Source organism: Astatotilapia calliptera, chromosome 15 (assembly GCF_964374335.1).
Source record: "Astatotilapia calliptera chromosome 15, fAstCal68.1, whole genome shotgun sequence".
NCBI lineage: Eukaryota > Metazoa > Chordata > Actinopteri > Cichliformes > Cichlidae > Astatotilapia > Astatotilapia calliptera.
In genome coordinates this window covers 23,797,509-23,820,681 of record NC_137436.1, presented here as the reverse complement: position 1 = coordinate 23,820,681, position 23,173 = coordinate 23,797,509, and the positions used below count along the sequence as shown (strand labels likewise).

The 23,173-nt window shown below is 39.0% G+C and overlaps 1 protein-coding gene across 1 annotated transcript in view; it reads left to right on the top strand.

Annotated features, from left to right (window-relative positions):
• Positions 1-1,000: 1,000 nt before the first annotated feature.
• cnksr3 (cnksr family member 3) overlaps positions 1,001-23,173 on the top strand; it is a 41,666-nt gene continuing 19,493 nt past the window's right edge. The window contains exons 1-2 of the mRNA XM_026194824.2: positions 1,001-1,247; positions 22,044-22,207. Of these exons, the coding sequence (XP_026050609.2) occupies positions 1,196-1,247; positions 22,044-22,207 (216 nt within the window). The 5' untranslated portion in view covers positions 1,001-1,195. The remainder of the gene's footprint in view (positions 1,248-22,043; positions 22,208-23,173) is intronic.

Here is a 23,173-nt window from a genome sequence, read left to right as displayed (position 1 = left end):
CTTTTTTTCCTGTTAATCTCTGTTTTGTATTGATGAAAATGAAGCCCCTGATAGGGTGCTAAGAACTGCTAAGAATATATGTTTAACTATTTTTTTAGACCACCTGCCATAAAAACAAGAAACAAATAATTTTGAAATCTGTACAAAAAATATGTTTAACACTAAAAACTATATTGTTATTTAGATGCCAAATAAACAGAATTTAAGTTTTTATACTCTGAGAAGTCAGAAAATAATTAAGCATAAAATTAATCCACTAAAACTAATTTTGTATTCAAGCACGCAAGTAACTAAGTGGAATGTAGCATCTTAATAAAAATAATAATAATGATGCGCTTCACGAGCAATTTGGAAATTTAAGGATAACAGCAAAAATTATACTGAAGCATTATAATATAGGAAAGTGTTTGTGGTGGATTAGGCAGTACAGAACATTAAAAATATAAATTGGAAATGGCTAATATTTAGGGCAGCTGTGGCATATACATAACACTGGGTGGTGGTCTAATAAATTTGTTAAGTACTGTACACATTACAATAAAGCTTGATTATTTTAATTTTTTATCAGCTTTTTGTAATCCTGTTGTTGCTTTGTTGCTTAATTGTACATTTGATATATGTATTTAAACAGAAAAGAAAAGCAAACAAACACAAGAAATAAAAGAATAAAAAATTAGTTTCTTTCAAATGCTGTTAAATGCTTTAACCTTTGAGTATTCAAAAACATTCACATATATATATATATATATATATATATATATATATATATATATATATATATATATATATATATATATATATATATATATATATATATATATATATATATATATAATCTGATCGTTTAATGTTGACATAAATGGCATTCCATACAACACTCCCCCCTTCCCCACAAAAGTTAACTACGGCCTCGCATATACTCATGCGATTGGAGGTAAAGGAATAACGGGGCGTGGTCAAAGCAATGGTAACCTGACACCTGCTCCACGCGCTGCTAACCAGCCACCACAGAGCAGCAGGCAGGCAGTCCGTCAGTGAGTGGCGGACTGTTGGGTCGTTGTTTCACTGTGTGTCTCTGTGCTGTAACGGACCTCTTGTGTTCTTTTCTGTGATAAAATCATGTCCCATTAACGGATTCGTCTCGCTGGTTCTGGAGTTAAATTAAACCCTGGTGCTCCCAGCGCTTTGGAGAAAAATGGAAGCAGTGAGCAAGTGGAACCCGCAACAAGTGGTGGAGTGGATGAGAGGTAAGGCTGCTGAAGAGTAGGAACTAACTACATCCAGTGGGTGGGAGTGGTAGTGGGGTGGGGGCACTTTTCGGAGGGAATTAGCGGTTCTTTGGGGGGCAGAGAGGAGAGTTAATGGCTAACTGTAAAGTTCTGCTTTTCCCGGCCTTAACCTACTTGTCATGCAGGAGTTTTCTTGATCTTTATGGATCAGTGTCGGTCCCATAAACTGCAAACAGTAAAATCTACTACTTTTATGTGTGTTTTTTTCTTTTAAAAAATTAATATTTTTAAAGACGTTTCTAGTTTATAGCTAATTGGGAAGCTTGTGTCTTGGAGGAATGTTTGCTTTTAGATTTAAGGAGTTTACAGCATGTATATATTTAGTCAGAGCTAAATTCACATACAACAGGTAAATATAATTTTTCTTAAAATATCTGAAATTGTTTGAATATTTTACTATAATCTAATAATAGGTTTTCTACTATTTCTTCCTTTTATTGATATGTTTTACTTCTGTTTGTGTTGTGTATGATGTAGTAGACCTGTACTACTGGAAGCTTGCAGTCCTGTTTGCAAAGTACCCTTAAATAACAAAAATGGGGAAAAAACTTGATTTTTACACCATGAGCTGATAAAAGTATATGTTACCTTTAAAAAAGCAAAAGTATTGTAGTAGTCAGGTAAACCTAGCTACATGGTTGAATAGTTTATAATGCATGGCTCTCATGTTTGTAGATTTGCCAATATGTAGATGATAGTGGATTGTATATTAATGTATTTCTAATTACATTTTGTTTATATTTATGAAAATAATCATTTTGTAGTATTAAAAGTTGTCTAAGTGCAGCCACAAAGGTGTTCTTAACAACACCCTCATTTACTAAGGGAAGTAGCATTAGCCCCGACAGTGGCGAACAGTGTTAGAAAGTAATATATAGTTGGCTAGATAGCAATAATTTGCCTATGCTGTGTAAATCTGGTGACGTTTAGAGACCATAAGAGAGAAAGACATGGTGCTAAAATAATCCTGAATTGATTGGATATTTGGATTTAGGCTATGGTTACCATGTAAGCCCCTGAGATTGGATATAGAAGCCAACCATATCTGCTCATATTTTACTACATGGCCACATGGCTGGGTTTTCATTTGATACCAAAAAACTAAACACCCTATATAAATAAAATGCACGGTTTATGTAGACGATGGCTTTTTGATATTAACTTATTCTCTTTCTTGTTCTCTAACATTGAAACTTTTAAAAGCCAGTGTGAAGCCAAATCAGTTTTTTTCTCTTTTTGTGGCGTTCATGTTGTTGTTTGAAGTTACTATTTAGTGGGCTACATTTCTAAGCAAAGAGAGGTACCTAAGATTCTCAGGAAGGTCTAACATTTTAATTTATCTAATTTAGTTACTCGTCATATAAACACTGGCAATAAGAAACATTTATTATGTGAAAAGCATTTCTAAAGCACATTTAAGTAAGAATGCAGAAATTCTACTTGAGAATATACTTGAAAACTTGATTATTGTTATTTTGCAATATAATTTTAGTTTGTATTTAAGAATGTGACTGAAAAATGAACACAGTCGAAACACAAATTAAAACAAACAAAAAAATCCCTTAAATCCCAAGTATAGTGCAGGTTAATTTGACTTGAACATTGTTGGCTGACAGACTGTCTGATAAGGAAACACTCTGTGGTGGTTACAGTGTTGTTTACTGACTGTGGGATTTGCACTCCCACATTCACTGAGCCAAGTATTCATATTCATCACTAACAGTGTTGTTAAGCAATAAACAGGCATGACCTGTTAGCACATCTGCCATAAAACGACACTCACACTGTTTTAACCTACCGGGACGTGACTCTTAGCAGATGACTATCATTTTATTGTTTTTATTATTAATTTTATTATATTATTCAATTTTCATCATAAATGCATAAAGTACTTTATTGAAAAGCAGTTTATCGCCATGGTTTTAAAAGGCCAGTATGTAGCTTTCCTGGAAAAAACAGAAAATTCCTGTGTAAAATGACCCATTATAGGAAAATTTAGGAACAAGTTCAGGGAAACTATTTTAATTGTATTTTCGACCTTTTAACCCCTCTGAAGTTGATAAGTTTGATAACCTGGGAGTTATTAATGTATTAATAGTCTGATATCTGAGGTAAACTAAGCAGACTGGGATAATTAGCCAAGTCAGTGAGCCTCTGTTGCCTTACTGTGCATTTTCCTGTATTCCAATCCTACTCTGAAAAACTGTTTATTTAAAAACAAAACAAAAGAAACAACGCAGGACATTTTCCTGCCAGAATGTCTTTATATTCATACCATAAGTGAAAAAAGACTTACATACCAAGGTGTAATGACATTCTTATCAAACTCTTTAAACCAATATCAAATCTCTGTAAAAGTTGTCCTATGTTTTTATTTTTAATAATAATAATAATAAGAAGAAGAAGAAGAAGAAGAAGAAGAAGAAGAAGAAGAAGAAGAAGAAGAAGAAGAAGAAGAAGATTTGTAATTTTACTTCCCTGGGTCATTGTGGAGCATCTCAGCCTGTGTTTGTATGCGTTTATTACACTGCTGAGAGAAAACCATTCAGTCTAGCTTTGCTTCAGTATGCACACATACAGTCATTCACATGCGCACTGGCCATTTAGCAGTAAAGACAGTGCAGAGCTAAATGCAGTAAAGTGGTGGGCCTCCTGTCATGTGCTGGGTGAAAAGGTCAACGTGATGCTGGAGGTGCTATTAAACCAAATCTGACTATGTGACTTTGTTCTGCGTGAAAATGAATGACAGACACGTGAGCGTCAGTCCCATGGTTTGATGGCAAATGACAGTGAAAAACCTCAGATTTTACATTTGAAAGGCTTCAAAGTGTTTTGTTTTGTTTTCTTAGAAAATAATGGAGTTGTTTACTTAACTGTCAAAGTGGTTATCAGGATAATTTTCCTTTATTTTCCAAAGTTAAAAAGACATGAGTTTGTAAAGTGGCAAACAGAAGCTTAGAAATGAGATGTGTTGTTGGCTCTGATCCTGCTGTAGTATTGACAGAGTGGATTGCTGCCGCTGGGTGAAGGCAGTCGGGGTGTGTATTAGGTATCTTTGCTCGACTCATGCGATCCAAGCTAGAGGTTCTTTTCATGGAAAGTACGTTCAGTCATCTTGACTGTAAAATCACAAGCAGGCTTCCAATGAATTTCTCCACCTGACCTCCAACTCAAGCCATTTTTTCAGTCACTCTGGTTTCTTATTCCTCTGCTCTTAGTTTTGCTGTCTTTTTACATAGACTGTATAGAAAAAAGGACAGCTTCCAGGCCTAAAAAGTCAAGTCATTGAGGAAGTCTCTTAAACATGGATCCCTTTCAGTGGCCACCAGGGGGCACATCCAGTTTTTTTTTTTTATCAGTGTTTCCCACAGGATTTCATTGCCTTTGTGACTGTAGTAAGGCATGTGTAGACTTGTGTCTAGGTGAATAAATGATACCATATGCATTCTCTGAAAACAAATAACAACCCAATAATCAGTCTAGAGCAGGGCAATATGACCAAAAATATTTATCACGATATACATTTGAAGATTTGTGATAACTGACGATATAATTGACACTAGACAAAATACTTTACAACTCCACAACTTTATTAGTGCAAAAAAAAAACCCCATCAATGTATTTTCACTTAAACAAGCAGCTGTTTTTTTTATGTGCATTAAAGTTATATAAAAATGTAACAGTGCAAATTCCTTGCTGACAGTTTAACCAAAAAGGCATTTCCGGTGGAAATTGGCCGACATATCCTCAGCATAACCATGTATAATATCCACAAAACTTAAAAAGAGGTTATACACACACAATACGGTAATATTATGTTGAAGCACAGTACGTATCACTCTGCGAGGCTCCTGCCTACAATAGCCGTAATGCTCTGACAATCCATCAAGCTGTGCGGGTTTGTAGTTTAGCAAAGTCGTACTAAAACATTTGACAGATTTTCGAGCACCATGTACCACATAAAATCGTTTTGAGGTCAGTAAACACAACCAGAATTCATACATAAGGCACACGGGATTATAAGGGGCGCTGACGATTTTCAGAAAAATCAAAGGATTGATTTTAAGTGTGCCGTATTTTCCAAAAAAACACGGTAATAACGACGGCCGGCTAGCACACGCTACCAAAAATAGTGCTTTGTTGTGTATCTGACGGACGAAAGCTAAACCAGTTCCACACCACTGAAGTTGCAGCATTTTTACAAACCAGTTCTGATTCATCCGTTTCAATCAACGATCTGCTTTCGACGCTATGCTTTTTCCGCCATGTGCATATGAAAACAAAGGCACTGCGCATGCGCGTTTTACCCACATTCTATCGCGATATTTCATTTTCCTATCGTTGCCCAACATTACACCGGTATTACCATGAATGTATGTTATGGCCCAGCCCTAAATCGGTCCATCCTCCTGTAAAATAAAAAAATCTATTACCTAACTTTCCATAGCTAGAAATGTTCCTAATGATTAAAGGTGGGTAAGAATTGTGTCATCAGGTCTCATTTATTTATTGATCATGTTGTCTCAGACAGACAGTTTAGTAGTGGGCAAACAACTTGCCCTTAATTTGAAAGTTGTGTTGCTAAGCAGGTTAAAGGGTCCTTCCCTTCTCGTGTTTCCCGACGAGGAGCCTGCTTGGATTGCTGTTACGGCGGTCCTTGATGTCAGTCCACTGTCTCGAGTATCTTGCTTGAGTGGTCAGTGGTCACAGACGCCATCTCCAACATCTTGGACCGCAGATGGTGGTTATAGTTCTTGTTCTACTCTGGAGATCGCACTCCAACTCCATCTTGTTCAGCAGTTTTCATGGTAGTCGCTGCTCGCCTCTGCAGCATTGAGCTCAGCATAGCGTCAGCAGTTCTCCACCTGCTACAGGTTGGAATGCAAGTGTGGCCCACCAGCTCGTAGTGGAGGTCAGGCACATTTAGGGAAAAAAAATTGGGCTTAAAGACACAATTTTTATCCATCTTTAACCATCAGGAATATTTCTAGTTATTAAATGTTGGGTAGTAGATCTATAGGCTGTGTTTTCATACATTTCATCTGAAATGCTTCTGTTTCATCTTCTAATCAAACCATTGCTTTCATGCTTTCTCTTCTATTTAAATCAACATTAAAATCTTGTAAAACTTGATGAACCTTGCAAGGACGAGAGTACTGCAAGTACAGCCTTAAAGCTCTTAGCTCATCAGTGTTTAGTCTCATGTAAATGTGAGCAGTCCTCCAACACCATGTTCCCTTGTTCTAACTGAAGAAATGTGTGACCTATAAATAAATGCTTACAATAAATACAGTGAGGGTACAATAAGAGTCTACCCCATGTTTCTGTGCAGGCTGATCAAACAGCTGTCACTCACTGGTAAACATACGTCTCAGGGAATTAACTGAACATGTTCAGACAGATCCACATACCGCCCTACTCCCGACAGGTGTAGTTACACATGACGACAGGCTGGTTAGACGGTTGGCACACTCTAAATATGAGGTCAATGACCTCTTTATGGAGAGGTGCGCGGGAAATAAAAGTCAATGAACAACAAGTAGACTGGAGGAAACTACATAGGGAATGGGTAACAGCAAGCTAACGTATTTAACGCAGTTACAGCGTTGTTTGTTTCTTGAATCACTTCTTCTCTTTTTTAAGTCAGTATTGGGCCTTGAATTCAGCATATGGTATTGATCCCCTCGCCCCCAACTGGTTGCAGCAGATGGCTGCTGGAAGTTTCTTCCTGTAAAAATTGACGTTTATTTTTTTTTCCTTCCTGCTCCCTTTGAACTTCATGCCTTGTTTTTTCTTCAGGGGGAATGGGTGGAATCAATATTTTTATTGCTTGTTCTTGAACAAAAACTCCATTATTCTGTTAAACTTCACCGCTCGCATGCTTTAACCAGGCACCAATAGTGCCTGATGAGTTTGGAAATGGAAACACAAGTCAGTATTATATACACTTATATCCTGATTTTGGCCCCAAGATATACTTCCCATCGTATAGTTAGTTGAGTGTAACTTTAAACTAAATAATTTTTCAAGCTAAAATGCCAAACATTGTCTTGTGTCCTTGCTTCTCACACATGATCATTTCCTTCTTTTCTTTGCCTCCTTTGTTGCTGAATTGAATATATTTGAGTTTCAAGCTAATTTTTATGATTAAAGAAGACTTCTGTTGGTGTTTTCGTGGAATTGAGGAGAATTACCAGTTCATTAAAAAAATCAAAATGATAACATTTGTGTAGATTTCTTTTTTTTTTTTTGACAGGAGTCAAACATGCTTCACAGAAGTGTTCTTTGTTTGTTTTTTGTTCAACTAACAACCCCAAATACCGTAATTTAGTTTGTAATCCAAAAACACAATGGATCACTTCATGTTTTTGTTTTGGATGCTATAAAGTTACTGAGAGTTTTATTGTCAAAGTAGTTTCCAGCTGGTTATTTTACAAGCACCCAAACTTCTTTGACAAAATTAATGACGTCTTTATGAATGTATGTAACTGATAAGATTTTCCTGTTTGGGCTGTAAAACTGGTTGTAACAAACTCACTGACTTGAACACTATTTGGTTTCAAGTTTTAAATCCGACTGGTTGGAAATGCAGAGTCTGTAAAATCAGATTGTTAACATGGACATTGACTCTTTGACCCTCCTCTTCCTCTCGATGCTTTTTGGCCAAAATAAACAATTTTATCTCTAAAAATGTCGATCAGCAGAAAGCTGCCAGAAATCAGCATCACTGTGGTTTCAGTTTGAGGAATTTTATCTAACAAAGAGCTTCCTCCCGACTCTTTAAAAAAAGCAAAACCCCCAAAAACCATCTAGATTACAGCTGTCACTCGTGAAACCCATTTTAATCAGACTTTAAAAGTGTGGGCCATGAGCAGGAGCTGGAAACATCTGTTATCTGCAATCTGGTCAGATTACATTGATTATTTTCACCACCACATGTCTTTGGTGACTCGGGGAAACTTCTTTGTTGTATTCTTGGATTCAGTTTAAAGAGAGTCGTTTTAAATGGGTCACATGACTTCCAAAGAGCATAATTATTGGTAGTTAGTACAGGAACAGACAGACCAGTGTTGGCCAATGATCATTGAGAAACCAATGCTTTAGTTGAAGGCTAAACTTAAACAGTCTATCGGAATAATAATATTATAAAATAATCAAGAACATTAAAAATGAGACATTAAAGGGGCTCTATGGAGTGTTTCCTAATTAAGGTGATCAGTGTGTTACCTTACTGTGCTGGTGCCTGTTTAGAAAAGCTGGTGATGATTTGACTTTCAGTGAAGGTCACTGTTTCTGAATAGTTATTTGAGTGGACGCTTCAGTCATGTGACCTGAGATATTAATTCATATTTGGATTAATTTATATCATGTTTCTGGACTGCTGATGTTGAGCTACATTAGTAACAGAGGCACTGACACAGCATTTAAAGCTGAAGTGTAACGGGCCAGGGAATGAACTTGATCAAAAACAAATGAAGGGGATTATGTGGCAGAAGACAAGGGACACTGCAGGTTTGTTCCACAAGCTTTGTTGTGTTTACCTGAGCTTCTGTTTGTGCAAACAGCATGTGTCTAAATAAAGATTCAGAAGTGCATAATGATCCAGTATTGTACATCATGATATGGTTAATGCCTGGAAAAAACTTGAAATAAATTGATAATTTCTACTTCACGACCAAATAAAGATTTTTGTTTGAACCTAAATGAGGATTTTGATAATTTTCCCCAATATTGTATTAATGATGTAAGTCAAAGAACAGCATACCTGTCCTAACAATATGTCAGGCAGTTTGAATGGCTACCTGCCTGTCAGTTATGAGCGCACCTGTAAATCAAACAGACTCAAGTGAATTCCCGTTACTGGATTTATAAACCAAAGAACAGTGAGGAGGTTGCTGTTGAGGTTTGTGGTGGCGCTTCAGTCTCTCACACAGCGAGTAGCAGAGAGGCTCTTGAAACCCAAACCAATTCTTCAAGCTTAAATGCAACGCAGTGTCTTTTTAGCTTCTTGTATCCACCCCTGATTTGTTTTATGCAGAGACAAAGCTACAGATTGTCTGCTTCTGTTTCAACTTGTTCCTCAAAGTCGGACTGTAATTTAGTTTCCCACAGACTCTGAATTTGGCAGGTTGCTCACTGAGCTGTGGTAGGTCTAGTTCACTCACAGTTTAATCAATTTTAAAAGTTAACTTCACAGTTTTTGTAACGTCTGCAAGATTGTGATTTGTGACACAAGTAAACTGCTTTAATCACAAATAAATGGATTTTGCATTGACGGGTACTTTTTTAGGATGGCCATTTATCAAATGGCATGTGAAATAAATCCAGGATTACATGGCTGAAAATGAGCTTCTGTAACGTAATCCAGTCGAAAGTGTTTTTGAGGAGCCTGTCACTGACTTTCAACACATCATCAAATTAAAAGAAAACGATCGTCTTCTTGTGTATCCAGACTCACACGAGTGAAGTTTGGCAGGTTTTCACTGTTTAAACTCAGCTGGAATGAATCCAAATAAACAACGTCTCATCCAGTAAGACGAGATAACCGAAACTTTTGTTTTCGATAAGGAGGACGCGACATCCACATCATCATGTTTGTTTAGCGGGGACGACGACCTTTAATCAGTGTAGTCCCGCGTAAAGAGCATAAGACAGTCTGGGCTGGGGGGAAAATTCTTATCAAAGATGCACTTCATTGACAAAATGAAATCTTTAATCTGCTGCGTTTGCTCTGCTTGTGTCTGGCTTTCCATCATATGGTCAGTGTAAAAATCTAATCTGCCTAAGATGTTCACATCTTAGACATTCAAAGTAAGGGTCTCTGATTTTTATTTTATTTTTTTGTTCTTTCCTTTTCCCTGACTTAGCAGTTGAAGTTTCAAAATGTGTTGAACTGGATGCTCATACCATCCATGCTGCTAGCAGAAAGCGGCACTTTGTGTTTTGGTTACAGTGTTTTTCTCACACTTCCGATGAAGCTGATTTGATAAATCAACTTGCATGAAGTAGCTTGTTGTGAATATTGAGAAGGACATGTTGGGTTACGACCTATGATAATTCATCATATCAACCGAAATTCATGGGGAGAATAAAGAAAGAACGACAGCAAAACAGCATCAGTAACCTTTAGAAATTACTTTTAGGATCGGGTGTTCAAAGTTTGAGTGTTCTGCCTGAGAATTTATCTCGTTTATTCAACAGTTTGTCACAATTTTCTTCAGAGTATCATTAAGTCTTAAATTTATCTTACTTTAATCAATCAATTTGATTAAAGTAAGATAAATGAGCAAAAAAGAAAACTGATTGTTCTGCTATCAACAAGTGATTGATGATTCACGTAGCCAAAGATATTGATAACTCTTTTCATTCTTAGGCTACGTCCACACTAATGCGTTTTCGTTTGAAAACGCATCGTTTTCTCTCCGTTTTGACCTCCCGTCCACACTGAGGCTACGTCCACACGTACACGGGTATTTTTGAGAACGGAGATTTTCTGTTTTCGTTTTAAAAAATAATCCCATCCACACGTAAACGCAGAAATGAAGGAAAACGCTGCTAAGAACATGCCAAAGCAACAGGTGGCGATATATTCCTAACCGTGTAGAAATGTTGGCCAATCAAAAGTCTAGAAGCCTCGGTGGGAAATAGTAAACAAGGATGGGGCATAGAAGCAGAACCGAGTCATATGTGTGGAGGCACAGTAACTGTGTGTGTATATGTAAGCATTTAAACACTACAGAGAGTACAAGTAACAGTAACAGTATTGTAGAAATTCACAGTGCGCACAGTGTGCCGCACACCTTTGACGCTGCATTTTCTCTGTTTACCTCGTCCACATGTAAATGCAAAAACGGAGTTTTCGAAAATATCCACCCTGGCAGGCGTTTTTAGAAATCTCAGTTTTCAGTGACCGAAAACACCGTTTACGTGTGGATGAAAGGTGCAAACGCATAGAAAAATCTGCGTTTTCAAAAATACCCGGGTACGTGTGGACGTAGCCTGAGACGGCGTTTTCCTCAAGGAAAAATGCAGCATTTTGAAAACGCTCCCGAAAACGCATACATTTCAAAACGCAGATGTCCTGTCGCAGTTTGGACACACGAAAATGCAGACTTTCTAAAACGATGATGTATTTTAGTCATGTGATGCAGTCATGTGACCAAATAAACAAAGGTAGGGGAGGGCATTGCAGCGGTTGCTTGGATTGCTCTCAATTTTGACAGCCCTAAAAAAAGATGAATATCAGTCTGTACATGCTCCAGATAGCTTTTCTTCAAATTCTTTAATTCTCACTTGCTTTTGCGCAGGACTGGAACGTAAGCGTTTTCATCTGTTTCAGTGTGGATGCACGACTCTGAAAAGACTGAAAACGCTAGTGTGGATGCGGAGCGTTTTCAGTTGAAAATGTCATTTTCAAATCTATCCGGGCTAGTGTGGACGGATAGATTGTAGTTTGTGGTGTTATTGGATGTTTGCAGAGAGTGCTGTTCGGTCATGAATAAATGTTACCCTGGTAATAGCACCAGCTCTAACCAGATGGATTTAAATGAGAAGTGCTGATTGTCGAGGAGTGTGATTTTGATCAAAGACTGAACCAGCTGGTGGATGTTTCTTTCTTTTTTTTTTCTTCTTCTTTTTTTTCTCTTAGTTTCTTATCAGTGAAGTTGAGTTCACCCAGGGAAGAGCGGTGAATCACAGGAAGCAGCCGGAATATCTCCATTGAGGCCCTCTTCCTGCCTTTTGTCCATCTGTGAGCAACTTTTGGGTCGCTCAGTAGAGAGAGTGTCTCGAGTCACGTTAGCTATATCAGCAGGTCCAGATATCCAAATACACCGATCACGCAGCGTACTGTTTACTAGACAGGCTGCAAAACCAGAAACTGACCCCCGTAAACTTTACTTACTTTTACTTCAATTCAGCTGTTTAGCTGATATCTCTCACTAATTAAACTGAATTATTGACATTTGTCTGATTGGTTCAAAAACAGTGATACACCACTGGCAGCAGCCCTTTAGAAATTCACCCGTGAACACATTATGTTTTTAAGTGTTTTGAGATGGATTTTGCTCTATTATGAGAGGTCTCAAGTTTTCCACCTTATGTCAGGGTCAGTTGACTAATTCGAAAACTTCGAAGTGCGTTTTCCATGTGGAGTAGTTGGATGGTCAAAACAATTTATCTTATATGAAATGTCTCCTTTTTATGCATTTCACCTTTGATACCAGGCTCACCTTGTAGGTGTGATTCCTTGTTTTTCAGAATCTGTGCACAGAAGTGAGTTTTAACCCTAAATTCTTTATGTGGTTATCTCTGGGACTTCTGAAGCTTTTGACCAACATGTGTGTGTTCTATGAAGTAAAAGTATACATGTATAAAGGTAATGATTTCATTAAATATAATAAATATACTAAAGTTAAAGAGTCTAGGGTGGGGTCAAGTGTAGACTTTTTCTGGATGTGATTGAAATAAGTGCTAAATATAACATAACTATGCCTCATACTCCTGAATGGTTACTGTTAAAACACAATAACTTTACACCACTACTTGTAAATAATAAGATAAATATTAAAGTTTGATATAAATCACTGATACAGTAGGCCTGCTCTGCTTTTCACTCAGTCAACTGCCACAGTTCCCATTTGTTTAGTTTTTGAGGACAGATCTACACGGTGCTCAAGGAAATCCTTTTTCCTCTTGAATGGTGTTTGTTCGACAGAAGGCTGCCTCACACACACTTCATCTGAGGGGTGTGTGTGTGTGTGTGTGTGTGTGTGTGTGTGTGTGTGTGTGTGTGTGTGTGTGTGATAGTGCAGGGTTTGACAGAGGCCTAGTCAAGCTATGAATAGCCTCATTGCTCTTTTACCACTTTTCCTTGCAGCCCTCCACCCTCGTCCTGTTGTTTTTGGGTGGTGGTGTAAAGATTCCTTTTGTTTCACCCAGTTGGGGAGTGTCGGGTCCGGACTCCATCTTTGCGCTTCAACGACTCAACACGTGTCATTTGTTGTAATGAAGAGGTGACTGAGACCTCGACAGGGATAAACCTTCAGTACAGAAAGTTTCTGAGGAGATATCTGACCTTTATCACCCGAGTATCACACAAGCCAACTGGACTTGTGATTTTTGACTGCAAAATTATAAAGTAATTCTCATCTTTCAGGAATCATTTCAGTTTTCTCTCTAGCCCAGAATGGTAGAGCGCATACTAAAATCTAGACACAGTGGAGTTTTTGGTCTATATAGCAGTAGCAGTGACACTCTTAAAACCTTTATTCTCTTCTTTCTGAAACTGTTTGAATTTTGCCTCTAGGACAAATTATAACAGAGTTAGGATTATTTAAAGATTGCTTGTAAAATTGGCTCACCCTGAGACAATGGTTTAAAAAAAAAAAAATAAGGGCTGAGGGTATTTTCACGTTTAACTGCCCAGTAGGTTGTTTTTACATGTATATTAAAAATGCAAACTGTAAGCCATGAAAACTACTGTTAAATCTACACATTTAACAAATTCAACATGTTATTTGTTCCATTTAAGACCTCAAACGAGACAAATGCTCAATACAGAAAGTTTTGAAAGGGTATAAACTGCATCTATAAGTAGATATTTAAACTTGTTTTAGTAGTTTAAATGGATTTTAATGGAGTTTGTTGTATTAAACATTCCAGTAATCATAATTCAACAACCCAAATTCCCAAATAGATCTTTAGTATTATATAAAAATGCAAAAATTTACCAAGCAACAGTTCTTTTCATTTCTGCTTGAATAAACATAATGGATGTCTTTAGGTTTTCGCTTCAGCGTGTTTTCTTTAAAGGTGGGAGGTATCATGGTGCTCCTCGTTTTGTTTGTTTTCATCTTTTTGATAAATGATTAACTCGGCTGTTGATGAGCAGCTGGAGTTTAACCTGCAGCTTTTTTGATATTCTCTTGAGATGGCTAGAATAACCAACTTTATTATGACCAAGTCTTATAAATACTCCTTAACAGTCAAAATTGAGTCATGTCTGACAGAGGATGTTAATCATTGGCCATATAAATCCTGCTTGTGTATTTAAGACCTTTTATTTTTTTTTCTTTCATTAACATTTCATTGATTTTAAATGTCACTGAATATTTGGCACTATGGCCACTCGGCGCTACCAAGTTTACCTGATGTTAGCAGCACAACAGCTTTCTTTTCCTGCAGGTTAACGTGCATTTTGTGCTACGGCTGACTGGTTTGCCCTGAGACAGTTTACATAAAGCCACTTGTTTACTCAGTTATGGCGTCATGGGACTGAGGCTGTGTTCTGTCTAACCTTGCTTATTTACAACGCTATGCAGCTACGTACGATCCACACATAGGCACTGCTTTAACGCTTGCTAGCCATGCCTGAGAATTCTGTGTGGAGCATCTTCTCTGTTGTCATAGCAACAACCAGTCTTACAAGACAAGCTGGCCAAACTGCGAGTAGTAGTAGTAGTAGTTTACCTCTGTAAACACCCACAGTTGTTATTTTATCCACAGTCACTTTGTTCATACTCAATCTGCACTGCAGCTAAGGAAGTACAGCAAGAAAGAATCTTTTTAAAAATATATTTAATGATACACATATTGATACTGTAGGAGAATTGATGTGATAATACATCCAAAAATCTCAATACATCTGAACATTACTCGTAAACAAATTACAGTCTGTGCTTTGTAAGGCTTTTTTTTTTTTTTTTTTTTTTTTTTTCAGGATGTGGAATCTGGCTGCTAAAGGTTGCTTCAGCCATAAAAATGTTTATTTGTGAGTTTGATTAATAATGAGTGTGTTAATTCCTCAAAGAAGGGAAAATGGATGTAGATGTGTTTTCACCCCTGCATGGCTGGTCAGGCCTGGTGTGAAGTAGGTGTGAACATTGCGTCATCGGGTTTTGGAGAGCTGTGGAAGCAGACACCTCCTGTCAGATGTCAGGATGCTGTGGAGGGGGGTTGAGGTCAGAAGTCTTTCACACTGAACTGTTTAAACAGTTTCTTCATAAATGTAGCCGTCTGCCAATCCAAAATGGCCTCCACAAAGTCGGGGCGGGGCTTAAAAACATGGCTGTCTTATCCTTCTATTAAACTTAACATGTCTTTTACAGGAATGTTCTTGAAGTTGAAATCTTGTTCTTTTAACATAAAAGGAAAATGTATAAATGGGGATGAATGAAGCGGGGTTGCTCAGAGTTTGACACAAATTAGTGAATGCTCTGTGGCTGTATAGCTTATCTCGCATCCGTCTGTGGGTGGAGAGGGTGACAAGGATAGTCAAAGTTTGTTGGATTATTTTGTTTTCATAATCTTGGAGAGCAAAATTAGTCACAAAGCCCTTAGCACTGCTGCCATCTTTTGATTGATAACAGATAAAATTGATTAAGACACATGAAGTAATGACCCATCAAATATTAACCTCCTAGTTTTCATGGATTTGAGGCTATCGTGCAGCTTTGTCATTATGGTAACAATTAAAACTTTCCCACCCTGAGCTGCTGCTTCCTGTTGGCACACAGTTTCCCGGCAGCAGCTGAGAGACAGATATATATACCCATTTCAATTATTTATTTTTACCAGTGAAACCAATATAACATCTCCACATTCACAAATATACATTTCTGACATTCAAAAACAAAACAAAAACAAATCAGCAACCAATATAGCCACCTTTCTTTGCAAGGACACTCAAAAGCCTGCCATCCATGGATTCTGTCAGTGTTTTGATCTGTTCACCATCAACATTGCGTGCAGCAGCAACCACAGCCTCCCAGACACTGTTCAGAGAGGTGTACTGTTTTCCCTCCTTGTAAATCTCACATTTGATGATGGACCACAGGTTCTCAATGGGGTTCAGATCAGATGAACGAGGAGGCCATGTCATTAGTTTTTCTTCTTTTATACCCTTTCTTGCCAGCCACGCTGTGGAGTACTTGGACGCGTGTGATGGAGCATTGTCCTGCATGAAAATCATGTTTTTCTTGAAGGATGCAGACTTCTTCCTGTACCACTGCTTGAAGAAGGTGTCTTCCAGAAACTGGCAGTAGGACTGGGAGTTGAGCTTGACTCCATCCTCAACCCGAAAAGGCCCCACAAGCTCATCTTTGATGATACCAGCCCAAACCAGTACTCCACCTCCACCTTGCTGGCGTCTGAGTCGGACTGGAGCTCTCTGCCCTTTACCAATCCAGCCACGGGCCCATCCATCTGGCCCATCAAGACTCACTCTCATTTCATCAGTCCATAAAACCTTAGAAAAACCAGTCTTGAGATATTTCTTGGCCCAGTCTTGACGTTTCAGCTTGTGTGTCTTGTTCAGTGGTGGTCGTCTTTCAGCCTTTCTTACCTTGGCCATGTCTCTGAGTATTGCACACCTTGTGCTTTTGGGCACTCCAGTGATGTTGCAGCTCTGAAATATGGCCAAACTGGTGGCAAGTGGCATCTTGGCAGCTGCACGCTTGACTTTTCTCAGTTCATGGGCAGTTATTTTGCGCCTTGGTTTTTCCACACGCTTCTTGCGACCCTGTTGACTATTTTGAATGAAACGCTTGATTGTTCGATGATCACGCTTCAGAAGCTTTGCAATTTTGAGACTGCTGCATCCCTCTGCAAGATATCTCACTATTTTTGACTTTTCTAAGCCTCTCAAGTCCTTCTTTTGACCCATTTTGCCAAAGGAAAGGACGTTGCCTAATAATTATGCACACCTGATATAGGGTGTTGATGTCATTAGACCACACCCCTTCTCATTACAGAGATGCACATCACCTAATATGCTTAATTGGTAGTAGGCTTTCGAGCCTATACAGCTTGGAGTAAGACTACATACATGAAGAGGATGATGTGGACAAAATACTCATTTGCCTAATAATTCTGCACTCCCTGTATGGTCATCAAAAGAGCAAAATACACTAAACAAAGTGAATGTAGGAATTCAGGAATCATGTCAGAGTTCAGAGTGTCTGTGCACTTTGCTCTCTAGTGGCCTTTCATGTCAAGCCGAATTTATTCTGTCAACAAACACGAAAGTTTCAACGGAAATACTGAGATGGTTCTCTCATTTTAACTGTGCTGTGATGGCAGTGAACTCGGAGCAGGTAAGTTTAAAATCAGAGGTTAAAAACTGAAAGTTAAAAACAGTTTTCTTTTGTTGACAGTATATTTAAAGAACACTTGCAATAACAGCATTTCTGATGATACAGACAAAAATACTAAACACTCAGTAAAACTGTGTTCATTGTATGCAGTATTTATGTCTTATCTTTTTCCGATGAAAAAGGTGAAATAAGACTGCATGGGTAAGCACAAAAGTAGCGTGGACAGTATTTTCCCTGGAAATGTTAAGTACAACATAACTGGCTTCACACTTGTTTTACAATGACTAAAATAACTTGACCTTGAAAATATTTTCTTCCTGGGATGTTCTGCAGTCGATTCTGCAGCATTAAACAAATACTGGAGGCTTCCTCTCAGACATGCCTGGGCTCTTTTTATTGTTGTGTGCACAGGGAACACAAGCTCATGGAGTTGCTATAGCAATCATACCACAATATGATATTTTATATCATTTAAAAATGAATACCGGCATTATCTCAGACGATATGATGCGACACAGGTCTAGCTGACACTGGACGTATCGATGGGCATCGAGGAAATGCCCTTCGATACGTGCACTGTTTCTTCACGTCTTTTGAAAAGGTGTTCCATGGCCTCGGATGGGCTTGGAACTGTGAGTCACTGGCAGTTTGTCTATAAATGTCGGTGAATGAAGCAGCTGATCTGCTCCCAGCGTTGTTGTCCCTCCTCCTTCCTCTCACCTGTTTGGAAATCAATCCTCTGAAACAGGCTATGAATATTTCATCAGTCTGAACCTGAGCTCAGAGTACACTGTGAAACATTCACATTACAAGTCTGTACAAATTAGATGAACTAAAAACATAAGTGCAGATACAGTTGCTTTTTCCCCACCTATGCAGCTGATCATGTTAAAGCAATAATTATCAAACATTTTGTACCAAAGGGGACAACCAAGATGATCTGAATGGACCTCTGTGGTTCAGTTTTATCCCAAGAGATAACCCTACTGTTTCAGACCATATTTGCTCAATAAATGAGGGCTTCTCTCCAGCTCTTCCTAAAGTAAGTGTTTCTTGTGGTGCTATGGACAGAAAAGGTTCACACAGATACCATCTGCTGTGTTTAATTATTCGTGCTGCTTGAGAAGCATCTCACAAACCAAACAACTAAACCGCCAACACAAGGCTCTCAGCAGTGTTACAGTGTGGTAATCCAGCTCGATCCTCGGCGCCTGTCAGAGGTTTGAAACGGCTTTCCGAGAGTTTGGGCCGAGCGCCAAACCCGACAGAGCAATCATCGAGATGAGGAATGATAAAAATGACTCAGCAGCTACAGAAATTAATGAGGTTTTATGTATTGCTGGAACATTGGATCCAGACCTGAATGTTGGACTTGAGTTTTTATTCTTTTATCTACTTTATTTAACTTGTTAATCTCCCATAATTTGAGCAAACTGTCTAAGCCATTGGTTTTCAGACCTGAATCTATCGAACGTTTCCCATCTGAGCAGGATGTTTCTGCATCACAGGAAGAATCAAGTGTAGAAGCTTAGCAGAAACTCCTGTTTGCTTATGTTATGATGGTAGTTGTCTCTGCTTTTCAGGGAGACTCAGTCTTTTGTTATCATGCTTTCATTAGCAGGCGATTTGGCTCCCGTGTGACGTTTAGCCGACCCTGCTGTGCAGCTGAGAGATTATCGGCCTCCTCGGGTGACAGTAATGTGATCCAGGCTGTCACCAACACATTCCTGCTGACTGCAAACTGCTGTCCAGCTCTGACCAACAGCAGAGGGAGTTTAGTTTGAAGTGTGGAGATGCGCTACAACCTAGAAGGAGCAGGAATTGTGGATATTTACCTGAGGAAGGTTTGGGAGTATGGTCACAGTTTCAATTTGGGTGTATTGAGAAACTTTCAGGAGCAACTGAACTGGAGCAGAAACCAAAATGAATGTGTGAAGATATAGGAGTTCAAGGCTTTCACAGTAGTATCTCGTTTTCTTTTAGTTTGATGAATGGAGAATTTTTAATTAAAGTTTAATTTACATGCTTTAATGGAGGGATCTCAAACTTGTTCTTGTTTATCATGAACTGATCCATTGCTAATTACCACCTCAAATTAAACTAAATATATTTTGTGACAATAAAGAAGCAGTATCAGTATCACTGTCTTTCAGTGACTTTCTCATCCCATCCACAATCTGAAGCTGCTGTTTGGGACTCATTCAGCTCTCCACCTGCAGCAGGTTCTGGAAGCAGATCTTCAAATCAGATGCAGGACTGCTGGGTGCAGTCCAAGAAGCTGGAGTTGGAGTCTGTCATTCTGCAGGATGAGAGTGGTGACCAGATCACTCTATGAGGAAAGCTCAGTACTAAGTGCTTAACTTTCAAAATGATAGGAAGGGGATCAAAAGACAATGCATGTTTAAATCCGTTGTTTAAAGTCTGGCCCTCTGAGAATGTCCTGAAGTGTTGCCCATCCCAGATGGTCTAAATTTTACCCTGTTGGGGGATGAGCAGACGACCCGTATCCTCCTGCTGGGGCCTGATTTGGAGTGCTTCCCAGACAATTTCACCCCCTCAAACTTTGCTGAAATCCTGTGAGTCTTTATTCTGGCCTTTTATAATAAAGACCAAAATTAATCGAATCTTACCGTTGTACTATCAGTAAGCAAACAAACACGCTTTGTATTCTCGGTGCAACTCTGTGTCAGAGGCTGCTGAACTCGGAGGTGTCCCGTCAGCAGTTAGTTAAGAGGAATGTTCCTCCCTGCTGTCAGAGAGAAAGCGTGGGCCATCTGTCGTCCCGAACACAAACAGGAGTCGCAGCTTCTTTAATGACCACATGCTGGGGCAGTTGTTTTCTTCTCACCCTCCCAGACATTTTGTTGGCCAGTTCCTGCTCGGCTTCTGCATAACATCATCATCATCTGCCATTTGTTGAAAGCTTGTGTGCTAAAACTCTAACATTTATTTTTAGTATGATGCAGGATTCAAGTCTGAACTTAAATCAAGAAAAAGAACTTGTTGAAATGTTTTGAACAAAAACAATGCTGTGGAGTGAACTTTGAGATGGAGGATTTCACGCTGGCAGAACGGAGAGTTGTAGAGGCTGTTGAACTGTTAAATTGCTGTAGACAGTTCTTCTCTTTAGCGTACAATGTGTGCACGTATGCTTAATATATTTTTTTGAGTTTTTCATATTCTTCCCAACCAAACACATCCAAAAACCCTGCAGCGAACATTTTCTGTGCTCATGTGTGTCAGACAGTAACTGGTGCGTGATTGCTCATTTTATTGATCCAGCTAAGAGAACTCTTTGAACTCGTTCACAGAGGTCAGAGGTGAATGTTGGGTGCAAAGTGGCGCCGCTGAAACGGGCGCCATCTCCCTTGAGGTCTCATGAGGTCACGGGGCTGAAAGTGGGGTGCCCAGTATGACCATACCGGGCCACCAGAGAAAGATGTCATTAAGCATGCAAACCTGCGCATTAACCACTACTGGCAGAGCTATTAAATGTTAAATGAACCAACACTTTATGGATTGATGATTTGAGTATTTCTGGCATTTTAAGTGACAGTAGCCGTAGATTTGTGATGATGGTACAGAGGATTAGTGCTACGAGTTCAATACACGTGAGCTCCCCGACGATGTTCACATGCACGCGTGTGGTTGAGTTGGCTGTCAAGGATTGATTCATGCCAGAAATTCAATTTGTTCTACACATGTGGGGGGGAAAAGGTCTCATCCTGTTCCCTCCTTTCACAGTAAAGCTCTCTTCTCGCATATTCTCTGTTGTGATAGAGTAAGTCATGCATTAATAACTACTGCTTAAATTGTCAAATGTATTTCTTCAAATCAAATTAGTTTGAGTGTTGTTCCTGCAAATGTTTCACAATAAAAGCCTCATTAAGATGTGAAGGGTTTCTGTACAGTTACAAGTGCTATAGGACTTTCAATTTGAAATATACAGGAAGTGTTGAGATTGTAAGAAACAACAAAATGAGGCGACTGTAACAGAGAGACTGAGATTTTAAAAAACTAAATGGGGCTAATTAAAATTGTCCTAGCTATTTTTAGCTACTCAGGTAAAGTTAGATAAATAAAATCAGAAAAACATTATACTTGAAACAAAGTCTAGGACTAACAAACAGACAGTAAGTTATTGAAAGAAACGTATTCCTTTATACAGGAATGTGTTTCTTGGTCTGTTATTAGGTGACGAAAATAGTTTGCTTGTTGGTTGGTTGACGGAGGTGATGGATTTAAGAAAAGGTGTGGTTTGGTGAGCTGGCAGGACGCTGCCAGGCTGTTGGCTGTCACAGTGACTGATTGAGTCAATAAGGCGATGTTGACTCAGCAGCTGTTTGCTGTAAGACCTGAATGGATCATTGAGAGATGACTTTCACTGAAACTCAGATGCTGAAGTCATGCTCTGGTTTACTTGCATGTGTGTGCCTTAAGAACTCCAGGCTGATTGGTGATCCATGATATACAACCTAGAAATGTGAGCGATCAAAAGCACTTCTGTTATAAAACACTAATTGTGTTGCATCCCTGATGAATTTGTCAGTTTACTCAAATAAATTTCAAACCTGAGTTTTGCTGAATTAAAATGGTGAATTTCATCAATAACCTGTTCTGTGAACATTAAATGTGCTTCATTGTCGTTGTCTCTCTCAGGTCTGGATGACAGCTTGCAGCAGTACATCCCATCCTTCCAACAGCTGCAGGTGGATGGGGAGAAGCTGCTCAGGATGTCCCACCAGGAGCTGCTGTCTCTGGGCGTGGCGAGGGTTGGACACCAGGAGCTGATCCTGGAGGCGTTGGATCTGCTCTGCGCTCTGGTCAGTTAGAAATCAGAAAATCCCACATTCTCTTTTTACTTCTGATAACGTTCCTGTTTAGAAATGTTCCTCTACTATATAACTGTGGATTTCAGTGTCCGCTGTCATCACTCATGAGTCAGCATGTTAAATATACCAGTTTCAAGTCCTTTGAGATATGTCTTTAGCAGTGTTGACCTCCAATTCTTGTTCAATCAAACAATTTCTAATGATGCTGATGAGAAACTGCCAAAGCTTCTCTCCGTGTGAGACTCTGCTGAGATGGTGTCTGGACCACACAAACACCTGGCTTGTGTTACAAACCATAAAAATGTTGTAGGCGAATGCATGCACTGGAGTTAACTGAGTTAGCAGTTAGTAAAGGGGATATCTCAATTTGAGCTTCCACCCATTTTTGGCCACTTGTCATGTTTTTCTGGCTTGTCCAGGGAGTCCACTCCAGGGGAGGCTCAGGACTGGAAATGCCTTGGAAAGTCTGGAGAGTCCAGGAAGGAGGGAGGTTTGGGAATCTTTGCTTAGACTCATTGGCTGATACTTATAAGTTCAGCAGCAGAGCAGAAGATGATCCTTTTCTGTCCATCACTGATGGCAGTGCTGTAAACCTTGTGTAAAAGTTTCTAGAGCAAAGATTTGTTTCTTTTAAATAAATGTTTCAGTTGCATTTAAAAACAGCACCACAGCTACCACCATGCACATTACACGCTGCCTGAGGGGGCATTAAAACAGCTCAGTGTTCATCATAACAATCATAAGACCAGTGCTGTGATCAGAATCCTACTGCGTCTGATATATTTGGACAGTTTTTCTCAGAAAGTCTGAAAACTGAGCAAGAGAGGGATTTTCTAGGAAACTACAGAGTTTATCTTTGGTTTTTTAGGTTTAATGCCACAAATGAATGAAAGTTGAGCAGTAGTTTGTGTTGTGATTCTCCTGTTGTGCCCTTTAGTGGAACTGAGTTTTGGTTTA